The 12,079-nt window shown below is 44.8% G+C and overlaps 1 protein-coding gene across 3 annotated transcripts in view; it reads left to right on the top strand.

Annotated features, from left to right (window-relative positions):
* The window catches only part of LSAMP (limbic system associated membrane protein), a 991,767-nt gene that overhangs the window by 872,584 nt on the left and 107,104 nt on the right, over positions 1-12,079 (top strand). For all 3 annotated transcript variants that reach the window (XM_059838035.1, XM_059838034.1, XM_059838037.1), the window contains one exon: positions 7,186-7,311. In XM_059838035.1, coding sequence (XP_059694018.1) covers positions 7,186-7,311 — 126 coding nt within the window. The remainder of the gene's footprint in view (positions 1-7,185; positions 7,312-12,079) is intronic.

Below are 12,079 nucleotides of genomic sequence, written 5' to 3'. Positions count from 1 at the left end.
TTCTCTCTTGAAAATTTAGTGGAGGCAAGTTTATAAAAAGTAAAATCAGTGATAATGAGTTTAAGGAATTGAGCCCAGTTCTGTGTTGTCGTTTCCAACAGCTCAGGAATGGGACAGTGCAACACGTTCACACACTGTCCTGCTCTCTGCTAAGAAAGAAAGAATGTACTGGAAGGGCTTCCCATGCAATGTTATGTGGAAAAAATAGTCCAGACACTATTGGATGAGGCAGAGCATTCCTTTAGACAAAATGTTTTGGCTTGTAAGCTCTTACTCTCCAGTGTGGTGTGCTCTGACATGCTACCCAGCTCATGGGTAGCTTTGCACATGGCTTTGATTTACAGGATCCTGTCTGCTTCTCTGCTCCCAGGCAGTGTGATATGCACAGCCCCCATCTGGATTTTAAACAATTTCCTTCCTGGCGTGTCAGCGGGTGAGGCTCCAGCTGCCTCATGGGGGGAGCTCACCAAGATGCAAGGCCGGAGCTAGCGGCCCCTGTGCCTCCTTCTGCCTGGTCTCTCTGGGCATCAGCAGTGATGCTTGATGGAGATCAGCTCCAGCGGTGCAGAGGAGTGGGGGTGCACACTACGGGTTGGGAACTGCAGATCTTTTAAAGTGGTTTCCATGCTCTGGCTGTCATACACTCTTCCCTAAAGGCCACGTGATGAGGCACTCCCTTTCAGACAGTATAAAGAGGGAATTTTTACACCTTGTGAAAACTCTGTAGTGTATTTTGAGAGGTTTTTGTTTCCCGAGGGATTAAAAAACAAAACCAAGCCTTCAGCGTTTGCCTCTACTTCACAGAAGCTTTAATGCTGAGCGAGGTATTGGCAGAGTGAAACAAGCCTAGCAGAGTGGAAGGTCAGAACACTCTTTCAGAGTCCACTCTCTTTAATGAAGTTCAACAACTTCCCTCTCTGCCCTCTCGCTCTGCTGACAGCTTCGTCTCCCTCTGGCTGAGGCTGCAGCGTGAATCAGACCGTAAAAAACACATCTTGGGTCTGATGTCGCATTTCTTCTGTAGCATGCTTCAGAAAGATTACCATGCCACATCCCAAAGGGTGTCTGGATTTTACTCTCCAGACCTCAGCTTGCTCCCTTTGCGGACTTTAGCATCAACAAGCTGTTGCTTGTTACAGTTGTAAAGAGCTGTGATTAGCCTGCTGCACGCATAAGAGCGAAATTAAACCATTTAGTTGTGTTTAGCAGCTCAGCCCCTTCTTCAGGTTCTCTTTTCACCACTAAACACTTTAACTAAACAATGACTAATGAGGCCAATTTGCTGTCACTTAATTACCCCAGAAAAGGACCCCTAATTGTGGTGAGCAAGGTGGCTTTTCTAAAGCACTGAAGAACCATATGATGGTCAGCATCCCCCCTACCTCTGCCTTGGGGCTTATTAGCATTTTATATACAGCGCTGTTAATTGGGATCTGGGGACAAGGAAATAGAACTCTCAAGGCTAATTGATAGGCACCTGGGGAGGGTTTTAGTGGCTGCAAAGTTCTTTTGACTTTGGAGAGAAGTCCTGATGTTTTCTTTTTTGCCCTGAGAGCTGGTGACTCCTGTGTATTAGTGGGTGGAACTCCTAATTTTATCCAACAGATGGGGGTCCTACTAGCCTACAGAGAGGAAGGAAATAGGCTGGAGGAAGCAACTAATGGGGATATATGGAAAGAATTGAGAATTTTTCCATTTGTATCCAAGGTGCCCTTTTTTGGACAAGCAGTTAGACCATTTAAATGAAGCTTATGGGCTTTCTTAGGCAGTTGCAATACTGTTTGCATCTGTGTACTGGAGGTATTAAATAGCTTTTGCTGTATTATAGGGCTGTAGACTGGGAATAGGAGCTGTATTTTTTTAATGTATTTTGTGACTTATTGACAAAATACTGTATTGTTGAGCAGTCTTCGAGTTGTAGATTGGGGAGTAGCTGCCCCACAGTGAAAAGCTCCATCCAATGGTCTTAGTGTTTACCCAGAGGAAAGAGTCCAGGCATCTAACTGAATTTCGTGTGAGTGCATTTGCACAGCTCAGAGTTTTCTGGCTAGGTGTCCACTCTCCCTCTGTTTGCATTTTTTGTTGTCATACCCGAGCTGAGTTCCTAGTCCTGTGCTTCCTGCCTTTTTCCCACAAACCCATCCTTCTGCTGCATTGAGGTATGATGTGAAGCACCATGACAGCAGAGTGCCATCACTGCAGGAGCCAGGGACTAGCATCCCCAGCCTGTAAGTCCCCCTTGTAAAACTTCTGCTAAGCAGTGGTTCCCACTCCTGCCACTTTGTGCCTGTGCTGTGTCTAGATGCTCTGATCAAAAGGCAGGAATCTGAACTGTTTGGGAGCTGTGGCATATGTCAGGTTCAGCACAAACATTAGGAAAAGATTTCTAGAAGCAGTGCTTAAGCAGGGGTGGCCTTGATGCTTTCTTGTGCCATCCCCCATTGCACTCCTGGAAAGGCACTAATGAGCTTGTCTCCTGCATGTGAACTCGTGTCTCTCAACCTTTGGGCTCACTCATTTACTGACACTAGGGATGTATTACTGCTCCTTGCCTCCTTCCATAGCCTTGAATCAGAACACTGATCCAGCCCGCCCACACCATCCCGGGTAATATCTCAGGAGGAATTTTGAGCTCTGAAGGGCTTTGGTCATAAAAGGCAAGGATAACAGCAGCAGATGTTTGTGTGTTTGCTTGTTTGTGGTTTCCTTGCTGCCTCGCGTATGCAGCCCCTGGTCTGTAATAACTGCTGTAGCGGGTGTTTTTGTGGAAACAAATCACCTGCTTTCATCTGGAGAGCAACAGTGATTGTGCTGGGGGAGCATGATCTATTTTTCATGTCTCAGTCTTTCTTATTATTTAAATTAATGTGAGTTGCAGTTGTCATGAAGTGAAGGATTGACGGCAATTAACTAGAACAGCCTCACGGCAAGCTGTTTCTGCACAAGCCTGTTCCACCTAGCTCTGTCACTGTATCTTTCTTGGGACTTAAAACCTCCCACACCAGCTCTGACCTTGTACTCCTCCTGCCCTGCTGCCCTCCCAGTCCAGGGCACCCTACAGTATCTCTCCCCTTGTCTTGCTCCTGCCTTGCAGCTCTCCTTCTCTTCCAATGTAAGCTTCTCTCATGGAGAATGGCCACTGGTTACTTTGGGATTTGTTATTTGCTGTCAGTGACATGGAAGATGAAATGCTGGGCTGGCATCAGCCTTGTGCTGTAGATGTGAAATGTAGAAGAAACAAATATGAGTTTTAAGCCATTCCTCTCAGTGTTCATTCCCATCTCTCCAGAATCAGTCCTTGCTGTCGGTGGGGCATGCTCCCTGTCTAGGGATGGAGGAGTGGGGTACTACAGTGTGCTTCCTTTCATTGCTCTGATCCCTACCCCAACCAGGGGCATCCTAAGCACATTGTAATGGATACTCGATATGATTTACACTGAAAGAGCAGAAAAATATGGCAATCTTATCTTTTTCAGCAGTACCTAAGACCCTGGCAGTCCCATGGTCCTTGGAGACAGAGGGGTCCAGCAGCAGCCTGTTTTGCCCTGAAGTAAAAAGCTGTTAGTCAAATTATGAAAATGCCTGTAAGTGCTGTTGAGCTGTAGTATTTGCCCTGCTGTGGGGCTGCAGCTGTGGGTTTGCCCCTGCTAATGGTTCGGAGAGACCAGTCACAAAAGAATTTTCCACTTGAGGGTAAACAGGAGATGGCTGGGCAAATAAATGGAGGCTGTGACACCCAGGAGATTTTGGTCCTAGGAGATTTTATTCTCAGCAGTCATTCTTTCAGCACTCTGGGACCTGTGAAAACATAATACAACCCACACATGGGCAAAAATAATAAGGTCAAAGCTTCTCATTTTAAGGTTGTCCTAAAAAGGTGTGTGCAAAGTAATGACAAGTGCCAAGGAGGCAATGCTAACTGTTGCTGGTGCTGACAGTTTTGGCATTTTAACATGCTGGCTTGATGCCCTGAAAATTAAAATCCTCTGACTTTTTATCTGAGTGAAATTATTGTCCACTGGCTTTGGATTATAAACAGATGCAGCCAAGCCAGGTTTTAAATTTAGAGGAAAATTATTTCCTGGCCTATTCCCCCTTGTCTTAGCCTTTCCTTGCCTTCTGACCGAGGTGCCAGCTGAAAGGAGCCAGCCATTGTATTCCTAACAGGATTTTAGTCTTGGATGTCCTTTTCACCTTCATCTGAAAAAGAGGCAAGACAGATATGACCATCTGGACACATGTTCTTCCTCTTGGGCATTTAGTAGGCATGGTCAAAACTGCTTGTACTGGCTAAGTTTCCTTGATCCTCTGTGAAGTAAAATGTCTTGACGGCTTTGGAGAGTGGCAGTTTATACATGTCCCAGCTGGAGCTCTGCTGCTGCCCTGTAGTGGCTTTTGCTGCTCTCTCCTCAGCCATTTTGGCTGGCATTGCACCATTCTACTAGGACTTCACACTGGCCCACAGTTTCACCTGCTATTCCTGCATTAGTTTAGTCCTTCTTGGTTTGTTGCATGGCATTTTTTCTTTATGCAAATGTTAACCCCTTGAGGTTACGATAATATTCCCAAAATGTGGTATAGCCACTGGTTTTACTCCTGGGCTCTCCTTACCGAGATTTGCCAATGCACCATGGAGAAACTGTGCTGAGGATGCTCCAAGTCACGGTCCTTGTGTCCCCTGACAGAATACGTGGGCCACAACTTTTGCATAAATAGCTGCCTCTAAATTTCTTTCCCAGACTAAGACCCTCTGTCCCCTCCTGTGCATGTTGGTCTTCTCTCAGGTCTGAGGTGGCCCTCCAAGTTGCTTTGTTCCCAGTAAGTAAGAGTAGCAGTTTGGATTTTGGCACCAGAACTTTCAGGGCTCTGCCATTCTGCAGATCTGCTAGCTGGAACAATGGGCAGGTCTGTCCTGAGCCATAGGACAGGATGTTCCCCTCATCCACTGGAAAAGAAAGGAAATGAGTTTTCTATATCTCTGGGGACAAGTTTCCATCCCCTCTCTGAGGAGCCCTTTTTGAAAGTAAAAGCTTTTTCCTTATTTTGAGCCAGAATTTTCCCTACATTGCAGCTCATATTAGCTGCTTTTCAGTGTTCACTGTGCACCTCTGAGAAAAGCCAGCCTCTGTCTTTTCTGCCCGTTCCCACTCACTTTTTTTAGAGAGCAATAAAATCTCCCTCAGCCCTCTCTTCTTCAGACGGAACAGACCCATCTCTCTTAGGTTCTCCCATCTTGGGAGCCTTCCAGTGGACTTGCTCCAGTGTGTCTATGTCCTTCTTGTTCTGGGGAGCCCAAAACTGATCTAATGCCTGAGATGCTGTCTAATAAGCACTATGTAAAGGGTTTTAGACACTTCCTTCCACCTGGGGGGTTATACTCTTGCTAATACAACCCAGAACACTTGGTCTTTGCTGCAAGGGCATACTGCTAACTCACACTGAACCTGAAGGACCCCCACGTGTTACTGCTTGAGCCTAGAACGTTTTCCCTTCCAGAAAATATCAAGGTGGCTGGACCCTAAAGAGGGACTGTTATTGTGAGGCTTATTCTACCTGTCTAAAGCAATATTGCCTCTTCTTAATCAAGTAATTGGTAACAACCACCAAGGAACAAGAGTGATACTGTTATATCTTCTGATCCTTACATCTGAGCTAGTTCACCATCCAGAGCTGGGTACGCGCCAGCCCCTGCTTTGCAATTCTTTTCCTCTCCTTTCCCACCTGTCTTTCTTAGAAAGCCTGTATCCGAGTTACAGGCCAGTCCTAAGAGCTGTTTCACCCAGCTCTGTCATCCCAATGGTTTTTCATTGTGAATGAAATCCCAATGGTTCCCTCTGTAAATTTATGTGAACATCTGATTCCTGATGTTTATCCACCATGGTGTTTGCACTGATGCACAGGCATTTGAGGTGGGCCCCCAGCTGTCCTGCTTTCACAAGGCGTGCAAAAGCCTTCCCCATTGTGTTGCCCCCAGCCGCTCCCTCACTGCCCTCTGCACTGTCACTTTCCACAGATCATGGCAATCCTTCCCCAGTGCGCCTGGGTGAGTGAGCCTGTTGGAAAATAGATGTCTGCCTCACTTTACTCTACAGTCCCCTTCCTTCACGGGGCTCCCATGGCCATAGATAGTCACACGTTGTCCATGAATTTGGGGCCTACAGAGAGGGGCTAATGAGCGGTGGGTTGTAAACAACATTCCTGTGAATCCAGCAACACAGCTGGAAGTAGTGAGTTGCTCTCTTCAGGCTTCATTTCCTTTTCCCCACCTAGCTTATAGGCAGTCTTGCCTCAAAAGGACTATCAGCCACTCCTGCCAGGCAGGGGGAAGGGGAAGCTGCTGTCTGTTTACTTTGGGGTAAGCAAAGCAGAAAATTATGTTGTTTCATTCCTCGCTACACACAAATTTGGAAGCTGAAAATATATTTTAAAAAAACAAACTAGAGGATTTCTTTTTAGTGAAAATCCCTCACCACCTGACATGGGGTGTGGAGCATGGAAGCAAGACATGGGTGTGAGAGAGGAAAGACTGCAACAGCTGGCACACTCCATACCTGGAAGTTCCTGTTCACTCTGGTGCCATGACACAAACTCAGCTTGGAAAGTTTTTAAGGATCTTGAATGTCCAAGTCATGGCTGATCTTGTGAATCGTAAAGATTCTACTGTGCCTTTGGTGCTTTGCTATGTGTGTTGCAGTCATCCAGAAGCTGCCTACTGCATGTAGCCCATGGGGGATCCCTCTTGGCTGAAAGGTGTCACAGAAACCAATAACTAATATACCCTTTGAGTCAGTGCCTTGAAGCCTGGCATCTTGCAGGACTCCATCTGGGACTCCTAGGAGTGTAAAATTAGCTGGGATGATACTTAGACCCTGCTGATCCCTTCCATGCAGCTTTGAGGGAGGCAGGCAAGTTCTGAGAGGTCATTTTACGAAGATCCCCAAACTTGTCCAAACACAAAGCATTGCAGTTGCAGCACAAGCCATTTCTAGCTGTAGACCCTTGAAATACAAACTGCACACCAGTACATACCACTCTGATGTACTTTCAGAAGCCCAGCTAGTAGTGAGAGGGGTGCAGCCTGTGAGGGGAGTTTGTGGCCGGCTCTGGTTAATAGGTAGGTAGATGATTAAGCTGCCCTCCATAATTCTGCTTATAACAAGGTCAAACTTTCTTTTGTCTTCACAGTTCCACCAAAGATCTCCAATATCTCCTCGGACATCACCGTGAATGAGGGCAGCAATGTGACCCTGGTTTGCATGGCAAATGGGCGTCCTGAGCCTGTTATCACTTGGAGGCACCTCACTCCTACAGGTAAGAAATATAACTGGATTCGATTTGTGAACTGTACAGTAGTTCCCTTCTCTTCCAGCACCAAAGAAAATTTCAGTAGCAATATAGGCAGCTATAGAAAAGTGGCAAGAATCTTAAATGTACTTCAGGCTTGTTTTGCAGTGTGAATTCCCAGACACAATAACCAGGTTTTCCAAGTGAACAAATGAAATTACTTCCATAGGTGCTCTGCAGAATTGGACCTGTAATTCTATTTAGTTTAGGTCTTCATCTAGTTGTCCCAGTCTCTACTGCTGGTAATGCACAGCACAGTGGTGGAGATGAAATGCTGCTGGTGCTAGCCAGAGGGATAAGGATTTCTGTTGAGACACTGCATAAAAGTGGTTCTTTCTGAAAACCATGGAATTTGCTTCCTACTGATTTGCCTTAAAAGGGAGAGGCAAACAGTGGCCCAGTTTATTTCATACTGCTCTCCATTTTGGCAGACAGCCAGAAGTCTTGTGTCTTCTGAGGTAAGTAAAGAAGGCAATTGATCTTCAATGAGTGAAGAGCAGGATGGTAACAGAATAAAGGAGAACTCGCTGTCTTTGTTCTGCTATCTGACTGTGCCCTCCATGCTTAAGGGTGTGGAAGGTTGGGAGGAGAATGTCTTTTTAGTAGTAGAATCTGTGGGGTTAGCAGGTTGGCCAGCTTGGGTTGCAAGGAAACCTTCAAACCCTAAAGATTTAACAGTAGGAAGAGAACAAGAGGTAGGTTTCTATCCTTCCATATCATGTCCTTGGAGGAGAGAAAAACTCTTTAGCTGATTTCTTTTCCTGTCAGATACTCTTTAATCTAAAATGCATGGGGGAAACATTGATTAGCCCCATATGAATGATCTTCTGTGATACTCTCATATATGTAAAGGGTTAAAGAGGATTTGAGGAAGGCAGAGAGCAAACATTCTGCATGTGCTACAGATGCTCCAGCTTTCTACTGCAGTTCAACAGCCAGAAAAGGGGAGAAAAGCCAGAAAGTGTTGCAGAAAGAAAGTTTGAGAGAGAAAGGTAGAATGACACATTGGAACAGAGCTTAATCTAAGGGCTGCATCCAGAACCCTCTGGATGTGGAGCTTATGGCTGACATTGGGGTTACTTAAATTTCCTGTCTTGTCTCTTCAGCCAAACCAAAGTTCTCCTGAGCTTTCATGTATATGAAAGCTAGATATGCAGTCTGTATTTCTGGCCCATTTCTTGCAATGCCAAGAGAAAAAAGATGGGGAAAGCCTGCCAAGAAGAGGTGAGAGCAGGGCCGATTAGGGGAGCACTAGTCATCTGTGGTATTATCATCACTACCTGACTTTTCTGTTGTTTTTTTCAGAATTAAGTATGATGATGCCATTTACATTCATAGGAGAAGAGAACTTTTTTTTTTCCATCTTTAATTATGTATATAGAATCTTCTTGCTCTGGTATTTCTGCTCTTAAGGTTTACTTCATATCAAATCTTCCATATTACTGCTACATCAGTCTTTGAGTTCTCTTTCTTGTATCCAAGTAAAAGATACTCCCTATCTACTCTGTGAGCACAGCCTAAAACTGAGTTAAGGGTGTTAAATCTTCATGAAATCTAAGACCTGGTACACATGAGATGCTTTCTTCAGAGCAGTGAGAAGATTCTTGTCCTGACTCATCATTTTGGCTGTGGCTGCTTTGTGGGAGTTTTTTTCATTCGTACCACCTATTTCACTGTATCAGAAACAGATTTTTTTTTTTCCCCTTTTTTACAAAAGTCTCCACATAACAAATCCTCACTCTGACTATCCTCTCTGGTTAGCAACAGAACTGAAGAATCCCATCCCTACTCTGACCGTGGGAACAGTTTTCTTGCCTCTGTTGTTCAGTTTTGCAGCATGTCCCTTCACATTTTTTCTCCCATGCTGTGTGTCTCAGAGGTGTTGCCTTGTTAGCATCCCTCAGCACTATCTCACTGACTCCTTTCCAATCCCTCCTCAGTCCTCCTCCCTACAGTGAAGCCTGCCAAGCACCTCCTATGTAACAAACTAGAGGTTATGATGAAGGGCAGGCAGTCCTCAGTCTGTCACTTCCATGTGTTACTGATTGTGGTTCTTTCTTTTTCCCCATCTGAACCCATCTGCTGTCTTTTATAGATACAGAGGAACTGCTTTCAGGCAGACATCAGGTCTTTAAGCAGCATAAAGCCCAGTAAGACACTTGTCTCAAAACGGGAGACAGAAGGGCTTCTTTTAAATGTTTTCCTTGAGGTTGACAATTAATACAAATTCCAAATCCCTTCCAGAGCTGCTGCAGTTGGAAACTTGTCTTATCTTGGAATCTCCCTTTTCCAGAACTGCAAGGCATTTTGGCTCCATTTATGCAAGTTTTGAAGACATCTGCTATGCATCAAAGAGCTATTTTAGATCATTGTAAAGGTTTCTAAAATATATCTCTCTCCTTCAATTTTTTTCATGGTTAAACTTGTGACTGCAGAACTGGAAGAAAGTGTGTTATTGAGCTTGTGTGGGAGGTTTTGAATGGCCAGGTAGTGAAATTAAACCCGTATCAGGGGGCAAGAGGGCCGCATTACTTTTTATTTGTGCACTCTCCTCAAGGAGTTCATTTGCAACTTTTTCTGCTGTTTCTTTCATTCATTGACTTCATCAATAGAGTTTGTTGGCTAATTACCTGAGTTAGGACCACAGAAAAGATTGAATTCTTGTTGACTGGGAAGATACAAATGGAAAGGGAAGGCAGTGTTGGTACTTAGGCAGAGAAGGTAGGGATGCACGTGATAGTTCATTTAAATGCTGCAATCATAGCTTACTTATCTGCCTATCTGGGAAGCTAAAAAAAATTGATTTATAAATTGCTGTGTTGCTTCCTGTTCTGATTCTTCTGTGAGCAGTTGAACCAGACATTTTTCTCACTTCAGCTATAAGTCCTGATCCCCTCAAGCAGCCCACAGGAAAAAACCTCTCCTAACCCTGTGAGAAAGCTAAAGGGTGACTGAGGTTGATGACTGTAGCACTTCCACCTGGGAGGAAGGCAGGTAAGGGTAAAAATGCATTAATAATTCAATGGCAAAAGACAATACAGATCAGCTTTAATATGATGAAAGAAGGAATGACATTCCTTGGAACAATGCTAGTCCTTGCTCTCCTCTTACATTTCTCTTCAGATGATTGGCAGATTGTATTTTAAAAGAGCAGGTGGAGCGAGTAACTGAGACCCTACTCTTTTTCACCTGAGAGGCTGTTGTTCTGTGGGACATTGGCAACCTGGTCTGAGTACTTGTGGATAATTTAACAGGCATTATCTGGGAGCACAACCAGCTTCATTAGCTCTTCTCCTCCAGCCAGCAGAGCTCTTTTCTGGGATCACTGACCTGAACCTTCCAGCAGTAGGCCAGCAGGTCCCTCCCTGCACATAGTCTGATCCCTTTCCTATGATTCAGGATACAGCTGCAGGCTTGTTAAGCCTACCATACCTGATGACTTTTGCCACCCTGGTTTGTGATGGTCAGCCACGGCAAAGTCCATAAAACTGAAGATCTGAACTGGATTTGTCAGGAAATTGTGATGTGTTCAGTTAGAGTGGGGGTGAGTATTGATAGTGTCTTATGCAAGTCTTCATCAATTAGCAGTTGTCAGCATTAGGAATACTTCACTAGGAAAGACTCCATAGTCTTATCTCTTGAAAGGGACAAAACCCAGATTCTTTGTACCAAGAGTGGATGGTACCCTATTGTTTTATTCTCCTTTATATTAGCTCATAACCTGCCTAATCCATGCCCCACAAAGGTATAGATTATTTTTTATCACTGAATGCAATAACCTCAAATATCCCATAGCTGCACCACATCCTGGACGAAGTCCGGACACGGGACCATTTATCACTTATCACACTTACATAGTCTGTGAGGGATACCCATCTATGGGTAGTTATGTTAGAAGGAGCTCTGTTTCCCCTGTACCTTGCAGCAGGATAACAACTAACACAGCCAAGAAACGACTCCAGTGAAATAGTTCAGAGATGGTAGCCAATGCCTGCTTTCAAGCCCATCTTAGTTTTGCTTCACATCTCTACTGACTTATGTTTATTCAGGCTAATGTGTCTTCTCCCTGCCTGCAAGCTGCTGAGATCACAGTCCAGAGTATAATTTATCATTTCTCATCTCTATGTCTTATTCAGAGCCAAGCTAGGTGCCTGGTTGACTTAAAAAGAGCTTTCTGGGAAGAAGAAAAATTAATGTACATTCATATCCTTACCAATAAACTCTCAAGGGAAGCCCTAAAGAAGAGGTCTCTTGTGAATTGGGTTTTCAGCAATACGAACATGGACAGTTGTTGCAAGGTTTCTGGATTACCAGAGATCTCACTGCCAATCCTTTTGCTGTGCATGGGCAGGCAAATGCAGAAGAAAAAGCCATCTCCTGTCCTGAGAAGCTTGTACTTGAGAGCTCACAAGAGCAGTAACATTTGTGTTTCTGCTTCTTTGCCACAAAGCATCAGTGATTGAAACCTTCCCAAGGGCCTTGCTTGTGGGTGCTCTGGCAAGTGCCTTTAGCGCCCATGCTGATGGCAGCCTGAGAGCTGGTGACAGGAAGACAAAGCTATATTGACTAAATTTGAGCAATGGAGTTACCAGCTGAGGAACAAGCAATTCCCTTTTCCTAGAGAAGCTACAGAGTATGAAACCTGTATAAAGCCACTAGGTATCCCATTCTGGATCCAACTTCCTTGGCCTCAGCCCAGCAAGGCCACTTGATAGAGAAGAAAACACTCTGGATT

Source organism: Haemorhous mexicanus, chromosome 2, assembly GCF_027477595.1.
Source record: "Haemorhous mexicanus isolate bHaeMex1 chromosome 2, bHaeMex1.pri, whole genome shotgun sequence".
In the NCBI taxonomy this organism is placed as follows: Eukaryota; Metazoa; Chordata; class Aves; order Passeriformes; family Fringillidae; genus Haemorhous; species Haemorhous mexicanus.
This window is presented reverse-complemented; position numbering and strand designations above follow the sequence as displayed.